At 49.4% G+C, this 18,282-nt stretch overlaps 1 protein-coding gene across 1 annotated transcript in view; it reads right to left on the bottom strand.

Annotated features, from left to right (window-relative positions):
- SPEF2 (sperm flagellar and cilia associated 2) overlaps nucleotides 1–18,282 on the bottom strand; it is a 1,083,747-nt gene that overhangs the window by 849,104 nt on the left and 216,361 nt on the right. Inside the window, exon 11 of the mRNA XM_085631001.1 lies at nucleotides 4,474–4,693. Coding sequence (XP_085487127.1) covers nucleotides 4,474–4,693 — 220 coding nt within the window. The remainder of the gene's footprint in view (nucleotides 1–4,473; nucleotides 4,694–18,282) is intronic.

Raw genomic sequence — 18,282 nt, 5'->3', positions numbered from 1 at the left:
GAGTCCCGGAAGGAGGAGCTCAGTTTTCCCGGGGTTAAGTTTCAATTGATTCTGGTTCATCCAACATTGGATGTGGACCATGACTGCATGAAACGTATTAATGGCATGAGATGAATTGAGCGGAAGAATGATCTGTAGGTCGTCAGCGTAATTATAGACGACGATGCCCTATTTCTGAAGGGATTGGATCAGTGGCCGGAGATAAAGATTAAATAAAAGTGGCGATAAAGAGGAGCCCTGGGGGACTCCGCAGAACGTGGGGGTTTTAGTGGCAGTGTAGGGCCCCAGGCGAACCGCCTGTTTTCTTCCAGTAAGGAAGGACTTGACCCAACTGAGAGCGGTGCCCTGGATGCCAGCCTGCTCGACACGGTGGAGAAGGATGTTGTGGTCCACCGTGTCGAACAAGGCTGATAGGTCCAGGAGGACGAGGGCTTGAGGGGACCCAACGTCCGCGTTGTTCCTGAGTGTGTCCAGAGCTGCCAGGATGACATGCTCAGTAGAGTGGGCAGGTCTGAAGCCAGCTTGATTAGGCTCAAGATAATTGGATGATTCAATAAAATTTGACAGGCACCGGGTGACGTGGGCCTCCATCAATTTTGAAAAGTACGGAAGGAGGGAGATGGGGCGGTAATTCGAAGGCTCCACGGGGTCGGCGCCGGGTTTTTTGAGGAGGGGCACTAAGATGGCCTCCTTGAAAGAAGTCGGAACAATGCCGCTGTTGAGTGCCCGGTTAAGTAAAGGTAGGATGCAGTCAGGCAGGTTCAGACATATGCTCCGTAGGGCAGATGGCGGGCAGCAATCATTCGGGGAGCCAGATTTTACCCGGATTGCCAGTTCCGCTAGAGAGGTGGGGTCTAGAGCCGGGAAAAGAGAGAAAATCGAGGGATTGTTAGTGCAGGAAGCTGGTGAAAGTGCCTGGGGAGAGGAAGGGATAGATTTTCTGATTTTCGTGATTTTGTCTAAAAAGAAGGAGTTGAGGGTGTCACAGGCCTCTTGAGTGGGGGTCTGGGCTGGAAGGGTTCTGTCATCAGTAGTGAGTTAATCCATGACTCTGAACACCTCCTTAGATTTGTCGGATGCCAACGAGATCCTGCAGGAGAAGTGTTCCATTTTGGCTATGCTAATGGCAGCTTTGTATTCTTTACGCGCAGCCAGGTAGAACTGTCGGGCTGAATCGGAATAATCGCGTCTCCAGGTGCGTTCTAACTGACGTGTTTTTAGTTTCAGGAGCTTGAGATCACCAGAGAACCACCTGTGGGAGCTGCGGTGCCTAGTGCTAGGAAATTTGACCAGGGGAGCAAAGAGGTTGCTGGCCGATTCTAGCCAGGAACCGAGAGCGTGTTCTATGCCGACGATGTCATTTGAGGGGAGGAGGACTGGGCGGGTGTCGGCCAGGGTCGTGAGAAAGCCCTGAGAGTCATATGTACTCCATTTCCGTGAGAGGCCGCCAGCCATCAGAGGAGGAAGAATCTGACCGGCGACAGTGATGGTAATGTCGACTAGATTGTGATCGGACCAGACACAGGGGGAAACGACTGGTGGAGATGAGGCCAGATTACAGGTCCAGATCTGGTCCAAGATATGGCCCTTATTGTGGGTGGGATAAGTGATCTGTTGGGTAAGATTCAGACTATTAAGAGTCTCGAAGAGCTCTGTGGCATGGGGGCCGGCATTGGTGTCATTGAACCAATAGTTTAGGTCGCCGAAAAGGGCGAAACTAGAGTGCAGCGTTAAAAGATTAGACAGCTGTTCACTCAAGATGGTGGGAAAGGATGGCATAGGATGGGGAGGCCGGTATAGAAGCAGGAGGGTAAAAGTGCCGGTATCAGTTTGCACACTGATAAGTAAATTGTCCACCTTAGGGAGGGGGAGGGAATAAGAGGAGACGGGATTCAGGCGTTTGGATATGATGGCTGCCACCCCACCCCCGGGCCGGTCACCATGACGGTCGGCATGCAGGATGTAGTAATCAGGGGGGAGGGCAGCCAAGATATCTGGGAGGGACTCTGAAGTTAGCCAGGTTTCCGTGAGCAGGAGCATGTCCGGATTGATGTTAGATAGCAGCATAAAAATGTCCTCAGAGTGTTTACCCAAAGAGCGAGTGTTTAAATATAACACCCTGAGAGTCATAACATTCCTGGTCGGCATAGCTGATGGGGTGTTACCACTTAGATGGTGTCGGTCAGGGTGCATAAGGCCGGCAGTGCGTATACGGCGAATAGCCGTTGGAGGTGGGAAGGTGGCAAAATGTTGCAAGTCTCTGAGGGACTGAGAGGAGTACGAGAAGTGATGGTCGGCGTGGCGTGCCCTAAGGCCCGACCTGGCGCGGTCGGGCGCAGACGGGTTTGCCTTAGGTGCGCCCGCTGCACTCGTCCGCAGCGCGGCCGAGAAATGCACATTATTTATAGGGCGTAGGAGGGTGGCGTAGGTGGGCGTGGCCTCACAAAGGGGCGTGGCCTCCATCCTCGCCGAGATGGCGGCGGGAAATGTTTGTAAATGGTGAGGGCTGCAGCAGCGCTAACTCAGCTGCGCAGGATCAGCAAGGTGCCAAAGGGGTAAGTGCACACAAAATAAGTGACAGTATTTACAACAAAAGATTTCTTTAAAACGAGTAAAACGCTCTCGGCTTTCCGCCTCAAGAGCACAATCTGTCTAGGCTGGTGGCGCTAGTAGTCAGCGCTTTTAAGGGTGGCACCGGTGGGCGTGGCCTCACAAAGGGGCGTGGCCTCCGTCCTCGCCGAGATGGCGTCGGGAAAAGTTTGTAAATGGTGAGGGCTGCAGCAGCGCTAACTCAGCTGCGCAGGATCAGCAAGGTGCCAAAGGGGTAAGTGCACACAAAATAAGTGACAGTATTTACAACAAAAGATTTCTTTAAAACGAGTAAAACGCTCTCGGCTTTCCGCCTCAAGAGCACAATCTGTCTAGGCTGGTGGCGCTAGTAGTCAGCGCTTTTAAGGGTGGCGTCGGTGGGCGTGGCCTCACAAAGGGGCGTGGCCTCCGTCCTCGCCGAGATGGCGGCGGGAAAAGTTTGTAAATGGTGAGGGCTGCAGCAGCGCTAACTCAGCTGCGCAGGATCAGCAAGGTGCCAAAGGGGTAAGTGCACACAAAATAAGTGACAGTATTTACAACAAAAGATTTCTTTAAAACGAGTAAAACGCTCTCGGCTTTCTGCCTCAAGAGCACAATCTGACTAGGCTGGTGGCGCTAGTAGTCAGCGCTTTTAAGGGTGGCGTCGGTGGGCGTGGCCTCACAAAGGGGCGTGGCCTCCGTCCTCGCCGAGATGGCGGCGGGAAAAGTTTGTAAATGGTGAGGGCTGCAGCAGCGCTAACTCAGCTGCGCAGGATCAGCAAGGTGCCAAAGGAGTAAGTGCACACAAAATAAGTGACAGTATTTACAACAAAAGATTTCTTTAAAACGAGTAAAACGCTCTCGGCTTTCCGCCTCAAGAGCACAATCTGTCTAGGCTGGTGGCGCTAGTAGTCAGCGCTTTTAAGGGTGGCGTCGGTGGGCGTGGTCTCACAAAGGGGCGTGGCCTCCGTCCTCGCCGAGATGGCGGCGGGAAAAGTTTGTAAATGGTGAGGGCTGCAGCAGCGCTAACTCAGCTGCGCAGGATCAGCAAGGTGCCAAAGGAATAAGTGCACACAAAATAAGTGACAGTATTTACAACAAAAGATTTCTTTAAAATGAGTAAAACGCTCTCGGCTTTCCGCCTCAAGAGCACAATCTGTCTAGGCTGGTGGCGCTAGTAGTCAGCGCTTTTAAGGGTGGCGTCGGTGGTCGTGGCCTCACAAAGGGGCGTGGCCTCCGTCCTCGCCGAGATGGCGGCGGGAAAAGTTTGTAAATGGTGAGGGCTGTAGCAGCGCTAACTCAGCTGCGCAGGATCAGCAAGGTGCCAAAGGGGTAAGTGTACACAAAATAAGTTACAGTATTTACAACAAAAGATTTCTTTAAAACGAGTAAAACGCTCTCGGCTTTCCGCCTCAAGAGCACGATCTGTCTAGCCTCATCACCATAATCACATTTTTTCCTTACGCAATTCTAGTTGATACCACATACTACGAAGACTGTTGCACCACTCCGTGCAGAACACATTCCATCATGTGCACCATTACACTGGATGCATATGAGTGTAATGCTGTAACTAGCAGGCCAATCATGATGTCTCCACTTACTAAATAGAGACTTCATAGTTGGGTAGCTGCTATCAGTTGCATGAACATTAGTTTTCAAATTTAAATAAACAACTCCAACAGCTTCTCTTTAGAACTGAGAGTCCTTTTACCAGATATATTATTTATACATTACTATTACAGGCCACTCTTATCTTAAATTTAAACCATATAAAGGATAACAAGCATCATCTCCTTCTTGATGATTACAAAGGTCCATCTTTTGAACCTTGTAAGGACAGAAGATAGAAGCTGACATGTTTAAAGGCTGCAGAAGAAAAAACAATATAGAATCAAACAATACCTTTTTCCAAGTATTTCAGGCAGGTGCTTTTCCCAGACAACACTTTCCCCAAGACACATCCCTTGAAAGGGACTGGAGGGAACACAGGTAGTGGAGCAATAGGTCCAGGTGGGTTAATTAATTCCAGTATTCTATGAATCACATATCCCAATATATTGTTGTTGGTTGCGGGGCTTTTCACACTCACGTCTTCAAGAGGGATCCACTCCCCTGTCATGGTCTACAAAAAAAATGTTTTAAGCACATGTTCAAATGCAATTATTTTTCATGTGAAAAACAGAATTTATATGGTGTAAATTGCATGTGCCAATATGATTTTGTGTTGAATACCGTTTAGTTTCAAGTGCATGAAGTACAAAGAAGGTTATAAACAAGTAAATTATATTATGCAGCTTACTAATTTAGCTGTTACCATGCACTGATAACCGCATTACAGAAGATCCTGATTCCATAACACGCATGATAAAGAAAGCACACATTCTATACACAGAACGTGTATACCGCTCTAAAATCACCAATCTTAAAGCATGCCATTTCATGTACTAAACTGCCCCCTTTTTAGGTCTCGCCTGACCCAGCGCATGCGCTGGTCTGGCGAGACTTATTGAGAGGGCTCCAAAAAGTGCTACCAGGCCAGCCTAGAGCTACAGTGCATGTGCGCGGGCGCGCGCGCCGCGCTTTACCGCAAATACTTTCACTTTCCGGCCACACGGCCGCTTTGATGTTTGATGGTGATCCCGATCGCGATCACTATAACTTTCGCGGGTGCACGGCCGCTTTGCATAGCTAATAAGTCTAGCTTTTGGGACCTTATAAGTATTTAGTTTATGCAACTGTTGCATGGCTCAACACTTATAAGGTCCCAAAGGCGAGACCTATTGGCTATGCCAATGCTTGTTTGTCTATGCCACTAACTTGGGAGCTGAGGCAAAGGCTTAGTTACTGCAAATAAATCTATGCATTCCTAAATTGCTTACGAGGGGCACTCTGAACTTTAGCAAAGGGCAGGGGTTTCCTTATGCAGAGTTTACTGTGTGCACTACTAGGGTTGCATTGTTGTTTTCTGAGAAAAATACGGGCTATTTCTGCCGTCTTTGAGACTGGAAGGAACTCAAGCTGGTTCCTGAGTATAACTTTGTGTAAAATGCTCCGCATTTATTTTCAGCCTTCCCACACACTCCTATTTCATTAAAGATTATTTTGAAATAGTTTACACAACTCTAAAGAACTATTGGCGTGATGTCTTGACGTAGTTTACTGTATCCAAAAATAGGGGGGGGACCAGGAGCTGGTTAATGGTCCAGTGCCTGTGCTCCAAGAAGTCAATATGGTAATTACTATAAGGCACTGTTCCAGGGTCGGTATGGTTGAAGGTCAACCAAGACCGTACCTCAACAAAGGGAAAGTAAAGGGAAAGATCTAAGTCTTAGAGGTCTAGGATGGGGTACTCAGGATGGGGGGAGACAGCATCAGTGTCTCTTGTTGCCCTCACACACCCCGAGGGATGTCATGCTTCATCATCGGGCGGTGTTCCTCGTCGGGCCGGCGGTGCAATGCCCTACGGGTCCCCCGAAGGGTCTCTTTAGCGGAGATCTTTTAAGAGCGCTGCCGATTGGTGCATGCGGGTATGTGGAGGGGGAGTACCAGAGTCAGTGGTGGCTGTAGTGTGTGCAGGAATAAAAATACCTAAGGGTTACCAGGGAAGTTATTTTAATAAGAAGGCACCCTTGGTACATTAAAATACGTGGCAAAAATGTTACTAATTAAAACGTGATGTGTTTAGTAGTAACTTAAGGTACAGGTCAAATGGTCGACATGTTTCGCGCCTTTCAGTGGTCAGAGTGATCCATGGCGCTTCATCAGGACCAGTAGAGGTGAAAAGTGTGGGGAAAGGTGCCCAGACTATGTGTGGTGGGTGGGGTAAAATATCACCCTCCCACTCGGAAATGAAAGGGAGTACAGTGTCTCCTAAACAGGTGGTGTGTGCAGGGAGGAGTCTGTTGTGCCCCCTTTGCGTAAGACCTAGATCAAAAGAAAGATAAAACAAAAAGAAATGCAGAGGTTAAAAAACATATGCGGACTTGCCTTGTCGATCCGCATAAGTACATAGTGATCCGAGAGATCACAATTTTACAATGAGACAGTCATAATGTCATGCACCTGGAGGCCCAGGCTACTCTCAGGGTTCTGTAGGGGCGGGGAGGCGTGGGTGTGGTCCCATGCCAGTCGAACGGTGGTAGGTCCCGGGTCCCGGTGGCAGTCACAGAACCCAGCTGGAGACTCGATAGGTAAACTGCTGTACCCCGCGGGGCCCGGACACCTCCACTTGGCTGTGCAACGGGGTCACCCGGCGTGTCGTCAAACGAGACAGTCAGGTAGACACGTGTGTAGTGTACCTAATTCGATTCGTTGGTTCAATACAAAGAAAGTGCACTAAGAGTAATCTTACCTAAAGTAAGAGCTTGAATTGCTCCTTGAGTTAAAAAGCGGCGTAGGAGGCCCACACCATCTAGGGCTGTAAATTGGAAAACGTGCGTAACAGCAGGGAAAACCCAGAGGGTAAAGGAAACAGAAGTGAAGCGTTAGATTTACTTACATCGTAGCCGGTTGTAGAGCAGGAGAATTGCTTACGTTTGGATCTGGGTAGCCTCGAGTCATACTCACGGGTTGCTCAGGTGACGGCACTGGAAACCTGCCCGGTCCTGACGCCTGCTCGAAGGTAAATGACTTTGCCTTACCCATGGTATTTAAAGACTGAGCCCCGTGATAGAAGGAGGTACCTGTTTCCGGTTCAGACGGCACGAAAGGTCGTAGAAGGCCGGAGCTGCGCATGCGCGGTGACACAGGATGTTTCAGTGATCTCTTGTGCATGCGTGAGGAGGTGTTTTTGGCGCATGCATGGTGTGTGTGAGGTGTGTTACTGTGCGCATGCGGACCGTGGGGTGTTTACGATGTGTAAATCAGGAATAGCAGACCAGACCACAAAAGTGGGTGTGTCACTGTTGGCCTAAGGCCAAATTCTCCTGCAGGATTGCCAGGGTTGAGGGTGTGGCGGTGTATGGGCGGGGCTATAAGAGAACTTGTTCACGGGTGCTGAAGGTGTAGAGTCCCCATCCGTAACAGGCTCATGCTTTCAATATAGTAATGCACCTCAGAGCTAACGTGACAAGCTAGGGTCTAATTATTCAGTTATTTTGCTCCTAGCCGGAGGGACGGTGTACGATGGATTACACATTGTATCTACACACAAAAGTGTTAGTGTTAGAGCTCGCTCCATGGGATATCGTCGTTGAGCCCTTGGGTGTCTGTATGCAGGCGGTGCACCCAGCGTTGTTCACGTCTGAAGAGCGACTCGCTACTCCAGTTATTATTGCATTCCAGGATGGTCCATTGGATCGCTTCACAGGGGTGCCCTTTTTCCAGAAAATGGTTCGTCAGTTTTGTGGCTGCGCGAGCTCGTCTGATGGTGCTTTTGTGTTCGCTGATCCTTGTTTTGATGGGTCTGGTGGTCATGCCTACATAGTAGAGTCCGCAAGGACACGAGATCAAGTATACACAATTAGCGGTGTTGCAGTTCGTGTGCTTCCTCTGTTCCCACTTTAACTCACCAATTTCCAAGACCTTTGTGTGTCGTGTCGTGGTGCAAGCACTGCACGACCCACACGGGTAGTGCCCCTTCACTGCTGGCAGATCCCAGAGAGTGTTCTCTCTTCTCGCTTGTTTCTGGCGTGGCCGTGTATTGATCAGTTGGTCTCTTAAATTGCTGGTTCTTTTAAAGGCAAAACGAGGTGCTGGGATGTTTAGTGCATCACTGTTGATGAGTTTCCAGTTACGGTTGATGATTCTTTTGATTTTGTTTGACAGGGGGGTAAAGGTTGTGACGCAGGTGATCACGTTGTTGGTCTCGGGTTCTCTCGTTTCCAGGAGGCCCTCACGGGTGTTGTTCCTAGCCCGTTTTTTAGCTTGGTTAATTACTTTAACTGGATAGTGCCTCTTCGCCAGGTTCTCAGATAGGGTGTCGGCTTGTCTGTCATAGTCCTGTAGTTTGCTGCAGTTGCGCCTAATCCTGAGAAACTGGCCATAGGGTAAGTTTTCCCGTAGAGCTTTAGGGTGGTGGCTCTTAAAGCTCAGGAGGCTGTTGCAGTCAGTCTCTTTTTTGTACGTGCTGGTCTGAAGTATCCCATTTTCTAGTTGGATCAATAAGTCCAGGAAGGGGATTTTCTCGTCACTGGAGGTCATGGTGAAACGTAAATGGGGGTCCTGATTGTTGATCCACTCAAAGAATTCCAGTGTCTTAGATGCCTGTCCTCTCCACAGGATCAGCACATCGTCTATATACCGTTTCCAAGTGACCATATGTCGATGAAATGGGTTGGCGTCTGTGAAGATGTGGTTAGCCTCAAAATGTGACATGTACAGTCCAGCCAAGCTCGGCGCAAAGGTGCTCCCCATGCTGGTCCCTTGTACCTGGTGGTAGATGGTGGTTTTGTACATAAAATAGTTGTTAGTGAGAGCAAGGGCAATGAGGGCCGAGATGAAGCTTGCCGGTGTAGACGTTGGAAGTTCCGAGTTTTGTAACAGGTTGCTTACCACCTCGATGGTTGCTTCCTGCGGGATATTCGTGTACAGTGCTTCCACGTCCAATGTGAGCAGTAAGTCGATTTCCTCGGTGTTTTCATCATTGATGGTTTGGATGAGGTTAAGCACATCTCTGGTGTCTTTGAGGTAAGCTGGAGTAGCCTGGACCAAAGGGCGCAAAAAGAAGTCACTAAACTGGCTCAAAGGTTCCAGAAGGGAGTCTATCCCAGACACGATCGGACGGCCAGGGCACGGGGTAACCCCCTTATGGATTTTAGGTAGAAGGTAGAAGTAGGGCATCCTAGGAGACGGATTCACCAGAAAGGCTGCTTCTTTAGAGGTAATCCATCCCTCTGTTGCTGCTTCGTTGACCAAGGTTCTGATCTGGTTCAGTAGCATAGAAGTAGGATCGGTCTCAAGAATCTCGTAGTACTCAGTGTTGTTAAGTTGGCGTAGACACTCCTTCTCATAATCCTGTATGTCGAGGATCACAGTGGCTCCCCCTTTGTCCGCAGGTTTTATTATGATGGAATCATCATTCTGAAGGGTGGTCACCGCCCTCCGCAGTTTTTTGGGGAAGTTGTTGTAGGCGTTAGGAGGTTCTAATCGGTTAACCTCCTTGAGGACAGCTTTTTCGAAAGTGAGGACCTCGTGTGGGACCATACCAGCGCTGGGGGTAAATTTCGACGGGGGTCTCAAGCCAGTGTCGTCCTCAGTCTGTGTTTGGTTGTCTTTGAAGAAGGCCCTAAGTCTCACTTTGCGAAACAGTTGATGTAGTTCCTCATTGGTTCTGAAATTGTCCTCCTGTGGGGTGGGCACAAACCCAAGTCCTAGTTCCAAGGCTGTGGTCTCGTCGGTGTTCAGAGGTCTCGAAGACAGGTTGACGATCAGTTTTTTTGTTGGTGTTGTGCCATGCTTCTCGTTGTTCTCTGTTGGTTGTCCGGATCTTGCCAATGTACCTGCTTGTTCCCTCTTCTTCTTCCTCTGCCTCTGCCCCTGCCTCTGTTCTGAAAAGGTGGAGGAGGGTTGTGGAGGAAAGGTTGCTGAAAACCCTGTTGTAGTGGGTTGTATGGCGGGTACCACATGGGTCCGTGTTGTGGGAATGGTTGGGGTGGAAAACCGTAGAAAGGTGGTGGCCCTAGTGGTGGTGGTAATAGACCCTGTGGGTTGGAGCGGCGGCCCCAGCTATGATTACTCGAGTTGCTACCCGAAGACTGACCTGAACGGTTGGACGTTGACGATCCATCGTCAGAGATCGTGTCGGTCTCTGTAGGTTGGAAGTCCTCTTTTGTATAGGGATAGATCTTCTCCCTATCAAATCTCTTCAGGTCCTTCTGTAGTTTGTTAATCTTCTGGTTTAGCAGGTAGTCTCGGTGGTCAGAGATTTCTGAGTTTATTTCTGCTAAACGAGTTTTATATGCAGAAAGGCTAATGCTGGTTTTGAGACCGTTCTCAGCTATATTGATTTTGACAATCAAAGCATCCGACAGGCGTTTTGCGGTACTGATAATCAAAATGATCCAATCTCGAGTGCATTTCCATGCAATTTGGCTCCATTCGCGTCTGAATATAAGGTCTTCCAAAAAGATCCTCGGTGCCGTGCGGACCAACAGTCCGTTAGGTGCTGAGTTTGCTCTGAGGTATTCGGTCATAATAGAGCCGTGAAGAGCAGTCTTGACCTGAAGTTTTTTGAGGGAAGTAAGGGTATTCCAGTCGCCTTGTGCGCTGGTCCCTGCTGTGTTGCCATCACCATCTAAGAGTGACGGGGTTCTCAGGATTTCGGCCACAATGTCCTCACCGTAGCTAAGGCCTAGGTTGTACCCCAGGGTTGAGAATGACATGTCTCAGGGAAGGTAAGGGTCAAGAGGTGGAAATGGAGAAGGGAGCAGGAGAAGGAGAAGAAAAGGGAAGCGAATGAAAGAGAGGGTCCCTCGGCTGAGCCGCCGTGCTAAATACTGTATCCAAAAATAGGGGGGGGACCAGGAGCTGGTTAATGGTCCAGTGCCTGTGCTCCAAGAAGTCAATATGGTAATTACTATAAGGCACTGTTCCAGGGTCGGTATGGTTGAAGGTCAACCAAGACCGTACCTCAACAAAGGGAAAGTAAAGGGAAAGATCTAAGTCTTAGAGGTCTAGGATGGGGTACTCAGGATGGGAGGAGACAGCATCAGTGTCTCTTGTTGCCCTCACACACCCCGAGGGATGTCATGCTTCATCATCGGGCGGTGTTCCTCGTCGGGCCGGCGGTGCAATGCCCTACGGGTCCCCCGAAGGGTCTCTTTAGCGGAGATCTTTTAAGAGCGCTGCCGATTGGTGCATGCGGGTATGTGGAGGGGGAGTACCAGAGTCAGTGGTGGCTGTAGTGTGTGCAGGAATAAAAATACCTAAGGGTTACCAGGGAAGTTATTTTAATAAGAAGGCACCCTTGGTACATTAAAATACGTGGCAAAAATGTTACTAATTAAAACGTGATGTGTTTAGTAGTAACTTAAGGTACAGGTCAAATGGTCGACATGTTTCGCGCCTTTCAGTGGTCAGAGTGATCCATGGCGCTTCATCAGGACCAGTAGAGGTGAAAAGTGTGGGGAAAGGTGCCCAGACTATGTGTGGTGGGTGGGGTAAAATATCACCCTCCCACTCGGAAATGAAAGGGAGTACAGTGTCTCCTAAACAGGTGGTGTGTGCAGGGAGGAGTCTGTTGTGCCCCCTTTGCGTAAGACCTAGATCAAAAGAAAGATAAAACAAAAAGAAATGCAGAGGTTAAAAAACATATGCGGACTTGCCTTGTCGATCCGCATAAGTACATAGTGATCCGAGAGATCACAATTTTACAATGAGACAGTCATAATGTCATGCACCTGGAGGCCCAGGCTACTCTCAGGGTTCTGTAGGGGCGGGGAGGCGTGGGTGTGGTCCCATGCCAGTCGAACGGTGGTAGGTCCCGGGTCCCGGTGGCAGTCACAGAACCCAGCTGGAGACTCGATAGGTAAACTGCTGTACCCCGCAGGGCCCGGACACCTCCACTTGGCTGTGCAACGGGGTCACCCGGCGTCACGCCCCTACAGAACCCTGAGAGTAGCCTGGGCCTCCAGGTGCATGACATTATGACTGTCTCATTGTAAAATTGTGATCTCTCGGATCACTATGTACTTATGCGGATCGACAAGGCAAGTCCGCATATGTTTTTTAACCTCTGCATTTCTTTTTGTTTTATCTTTCTTTTGATCTAGGTCTTACGCAAAGGGGGCACAACAGACTCCTCCCTGCACACACCACCTGTTTAGGAGACACTGTACTCCCTTTCATTTCCGAGTGGGAGGGTGATATTTTACCCCACCCACCACACATAGTCTGGGCACCTTTCCCCACACTTTTCACCTCTACTGGTCCTGATGAAGCGCCATGGATCACTCTGACCACTGAAAGGCGCGAAACATGTCGACCATTTGACCTGTACCTTAAGTTACTACTAAACACATCACGTTTTAATTAGTAACATTTTTGCCACGTATTTTAATGTACCAAGGGTGCCTTCTTATTAAAATAACTTCCCTGGTAACCCTTAGGTATTTTTATTCCTGCACACACTACAGCCACCACTGACTCTGGTACTCCCCCTCCACATACCCGCATGCACCAATCGGCAGCGCTCTTAAAAGATCTCCGCTAAAGAGACCCTTCGGGGGACCCGTAGGGCATTGCACCGCCGGCCCGACGAGGAACACCGCCCGATGATGAAGCATGACATCCCTCGGGGTGTGTGAGGGCAACAAGAGACACTGATGCTGTCTCCCCCATCCTGAGTACCCCATCCTAGACCTCTAAGACTTAGATCTTTCCCTTTACTTTCCCTTTGTTGAGGTACGGTCTTGGTTGACCTTCAACCATACCGACCCTGGAACAGTGCCTTATAGTAATTACCATATTGACTTCTTGGAGCACAGGCACTGGACCATTAACCAGCTCCTGGTCCCCCCCCTATTTTTGGATACAGTATTTAGCACGGCGGCTCAGCCGAGGGACCCTCTCTTTCATTCGCTTCCCTTTTCTTCTCCTTCTCCTGCTCCCTTCTCCATTTCCACCTCTTGACCCTTACCTTCCCTGAGACATGTCATTCTCAACCCTGGGGGACAACCTAGGCCTTAGCTACGGTGAGGACATTGTGGCCGAAATCCTGAGAACCCCGTCACTCTTAGATGGTGATGGCAACACAGCAGGGACCAGCGCACAAGGCGACTGGAATACCCTTACTTCCCTCAAAAAACTTCAGGTCAAGACTGCTCTTCACGGCTCTATTATGACCGAATACCTCAGAGCAAACTCAGCACCTAACGGACTGTTGGTCCGCACGGCACCGAGGATCTTTTTGGAAGACCTTATATTCAGACGCGAATGGAGCCAAATTGCATGGAAATGCACTCGAGATTGGATCATTTTGATTATCAGTACCGCAAAACGCCTGTCGGATGCTTTGATTGTCAAAATCAATATAGCTGAGAACGGTCTCAAAACCAGCATTAGCCTTTCTGCATATAAAACTCGTTTAGCAGAAATAAACTCAGAAATCTCTGACCACCGAGACTACCTGCTAAACCAGAAGATTAACAAACTACAGAAGGACCTGAAGAGATTTGATAGGGAGAAGATCTATCCCTATACAAAAGAGGACTTCCAACCTACAGAGACCGACACGATCTCTGACGATGGATCGTCAACGTCCAACCGTTCAGGTCAGTCTTCGGGTAGCAACTCGAGTAATCATAGCTGGGGCCGCCGCTCCAACCCACAGGGTCTATTACCACCACCACTAGGGCCACCACCTTTCTACGGTTTTCCACCCCAACCATTCCCACAACACGGACCCATGTGGTACCCGCCATACAACCCACTACAACAGGGTTTTCAGCAACCTTTCCTCCACAACCCTCCTCCACCTTTTCAGAACAGAGGCAGGGGCAGAGGCAGAGGAAGAAGAAGAGGGAACAAGCAGGTACATTGGCAAGATCCGGACAACCAACAGAGAACAACGAGAAGCATGGCACAACACCAACAAAAAAACTGATCGTCAACCTGTCTTCGAGACCTCTGAACACCGACGAGACCACAGCCTTGGAACTAGGACTTGGGTTTGTGCCCACCCCACAGGAGGACAATTTCAGAACCAATGAGGAACTACATCAACTGTTTCGCAAAGTGAGACTTAGGGCCTTCTTCAAAGACAACCAAACACAGACTGAGGACGACACTGGCTTGAGACCCCCGTCGAAATTTACCCCCAGCGCTGGTATGGTCCCACACGAGGTCCTCACTTTCGAAAAAGCTGTCCTCAAGGAGGTTAACCGATTAGAACCTCCTAACGCCTACAACAACTTCCCCAAAAAACTGCGGAGGGCGGTGACCACCCTTCAGAATGATGATTCCATCATAATAAAACCTGCGGACAAAGGGGGAGCCACTGTGATCCTCGACATACAGGATTATGAGAAGGAGTGTCTACGCCAACTTAACAACACTGAGTACTACGAGATTCTTGAGACCGATCCTACTTCTATGCTACTGAACCAGATCAGAACCTTGGTCAACGAAGCAGCAACAGAGGGATGGATTACCTCTAAAGAAGCAGCCTTTCTGGTGAATCCGTCTCCTAGGATGCCCTACTTCTACCTTCTACCTAAAATCCATAAGGGGGTTACCCCGTGCCCTGGCCGTCCGATCGTGTCTGGGATAGACTCCCTTCTGGAACCTTTGAGCCAGTTTAGTGACTTCTTTTTGCGCCCTTTGGTCCAGGCTACTCCAGCTTACCTCAAAGACACCAGAGATGTGCTTAACCTCATCCAAACCATCAATGATGAAAACACCGAGGAAATCGACTTACTGCTCACATTGGACGTGGAAGCACTGTACACGAATATCCCGCAGGAAGCAACCATCGAGGTGGTAAGCAACCTGTTACAAAACTCGGAACTTCCAACGTCTACACCGGCAAGCTTCATCTCGGCCCTCATTGCCCTTGCTCTCACTAACAACTATTTTATGTACAAAACCACCATCTACCACCAGGTACAAGGGACCAGCATGGGGAGCACCTTTGCGCCGAGCTTGGCTGGACTGTACATGTCACATTTTGAGGCTAACCACATCTTCACAGACGCCAACCCATTTCATCGACATATGGTCACTTGGAAACGGTATATAGACGATGTGCTGATCCTGTGGAGAGGACAGGCATCTAAGACACTGGAATTCTTTGAGTGGATCAACAATCAGGACCCCCATTTACGTTTCACCATGACCTCCAGTGACGAGAAAATCCCCTTCCTGGACTTATTGATCCAACTAGAAAATGGGATACTTCAGACCAGCACGTACAAAAAAGAGACTGACTGCAACAGCCTCCTGAGCTTTAAGAGCCACCACCCTAAAGCTCTACGGGAAAACTTACCCTATGGCCAGTTTCTCAGGATTAGGCGCAACTGCAGCAAACTACAGGACTATGACAGACAAGCCGACACCCTATCTGAGAACCTGGCGAAGAGGCACTATCCAGTTAAAGTAATTAACCAAGCTAAAAAACGGGCTAGGAACAACACCCGTGAGGGCCTCCTGGAAACGAGAGAACCCGAGACCAACAACGTGATCACCTGCGTCACAACCTTTACCCCCCTCTCCAACAAAATCAAAAGAATCATCAACCGTAACTGGAAAATCATCAACAGTGATGCACTAAACATCCCAGCACCTCGTTTTGCCTTTAAAAGAACCAGCAATTTAAGAGACCAACTGATCAATACACGGCCACGCCAGAAACAAGCGAGAAGAGAGAACACTCTCTGGGATCTGCCAGCAGTGAAGGGGCACTACCCGTGTGGGTCGTGCAGTGCTTGCACCACGACACGACACACAAAGGTCTTGGAAATTGGTGAGTTAAAGTGGGAACAGAGGAAGCACACGAACTGCAACACCGCTAATTGTGTATACTTGATCTCGTGTCCTTGCGGACTCTACTATGTAGGCATGACCACCAGACCCATCAAAACAAGGATCAGCGAACACAAAAGCACCATCAGACGAGCTCGCGCAGCCACAAAACTGACGAACCATTTTCTGGAAAAAGGGCACCCCTGTGAAGCGATCCAATGGACCATCCTGGAATGCAATAATAACTGGAGTAGCGAGTCGCTCTTCAGACGTGAACAACGCTGGGTGCACCGCCTGCATACAGACACCCAAGGGCTCAACGACGATATCCCATGGAGCGAGCTCTAACACTAACACTTTTGTGTGTAGATACAATGTGTAATCCATCGTACACCGTCCCTCCGGCTAGGAGCAAAATAACTGAATAATTAGACCCTAGCTTGTCACGTTAGCTCTGAGGTGCATTACTATATTGAAAGCATGAGCCTGTTACGGATGGGGACTCTACACCTTCAGCACCCGTGAACAAGTTCTCTTATAGCCCCGCCCATACACCGCCACACCCTCAACCCTGGCAATCCTGCAGGAGAATTTGGCCTTAGGCCAACAGTGACACACCCACTTTTGTGGTCTGGTCTGCTATTCCTGATTTACACATCGTAAACACCCCACGGTCCGCATGCGCACAGTAACACACCTCACACACACCATGCATGCGCCAAAAACACCTCCTCACGCATGCACAAGAGATCACTGAAACATCCTGTGTCACCGCGCATGCGCAGCTCCGGCCTTCTACGACCTTTCGTGCCGTCTGAACCGGAAACAGGTACCTCCTTCTATCACGGGGCTCAGTCTTTAAATACCATGGGTAAGGCAAAGTCATTTACCTTCGAGCAGGCGTCAGGACCGGGCAGGTTTCCAGTGCCGTCACCTGAGCAACCCGTGAGTATGACTCGAGGCTACCCAGATCCAAACGTAAGCAATTCTCCTGCTCTACAACCGGCTACGATGTAAGTAAATCTAACGCTTCACTTCTGTTTCCTTTACCCTCTGGGTTTTCCCTGCTGTTACGCACGTTTTCCAATTTACAGCCCTAGATGGTGTGGGCCTCCTACGCCGCTTTTTAACTCAAGGAGCAATTCAAGCTCTTACTTTAGGTAAGATTACTCTTAGTGCACTTTCTTTGTATTGAACCAACGAATCGAATTAGGTACACTACACACGTGTCTACCTGACTGTCTCGTTTGACGACACGCCGGGTGACCCCGTTGCACAGCCAAGTGGAGGTGTCCGGGCCCCGCGGGGTACAGCAGTTTACCTATCGAGTCTCCAGCTGGGTTCTGTGACTGCCACCGGGACCCGGGACCTACCACCGTTCGACTGGCATGGGACCACACCCACGCCTCCCCGCCCCTACAGAACCCTGAGAGTAGCCTGGGCCTCCAGGTGCATGACATTATGACTGTCTCATTGTAAAATTGTGATCTCTCGGATCACTATGTACTTATGCGGATCGACAAGGCAAGTCCGCATATGTTTTTTAACCTCTGCATTTCTTTTTGTTTTATCTTTCTTTTGATCTAGGTCTTACGCAAAGGGGGCACAACAGACTCCTCCCTGCACACACCACCTGTTTAGGAGACACTGTACTCCCTTTCATTTCCGAGTGGGAGGGTGATATTTTACCCCACCCACCACACATAGTCTGGGCACCTTTCCCCACACTTTTCACCTCTACTGGTCCTGATGAAGCGCCATGGATCACTCTGACCACTGAAAGGCGCGAAACATGTCGACCATTTGACCTGTACCTTAAGTTACTACTAAACACATCACGTTTTAATTAGTAACATTTTTGCCACGTATTTTAATGTACCAAGGGTGCCTTCTTATTAAAATAACTTCCCTGGTAACCCTTAGGTATTTTTATTCCTGCACACACTACAGCCACCACTGACTCTGGTACTCCCCCTCCACATACCCGCATGCACCAATCGGCAGCGCTCTTAAAAGATCTCCGCTAAAGAGACCCTTCGGGGGACCCGTAGGGCATTGCACCGCCGGCCCGACGAGGAACACCGCCCGATGATGAAGCATGACATCCCTCGGGGTGTGTGAGGGCAACAAGAGACACTGATGCTGTCTCCCCCCATCCTGAGTACCCCATCCTAGACCTCTAAGACTTAGATCTTTCCCTTTACTTTCCCTTTGTTGAGGTACGGTCTTGGTTGACCTTCAACCATACCGACCCTGGAACAGTGCCTTATAGTAATTACCGTCTTGACGTAGTTGTCATAACTTTATATCGCA

Source organism: Triturus cristatus, chromosome 2_1 (genome assembly GCF_964204655.1).
Source record: "Triturus cristatus chromosome 2_1, aTriCri1.1, whole genome shotgun sequence".
In the NCBI taxonomy this organism is placed as follows: Eukaryota; Metazoa; Chordata; class Amphibia; order Caudata; family Salamandridae; genus Triturus; species Triturus cristatus.
This window is presented reverse-complemented; position numbering and strand designations above follow the sequence as displayed.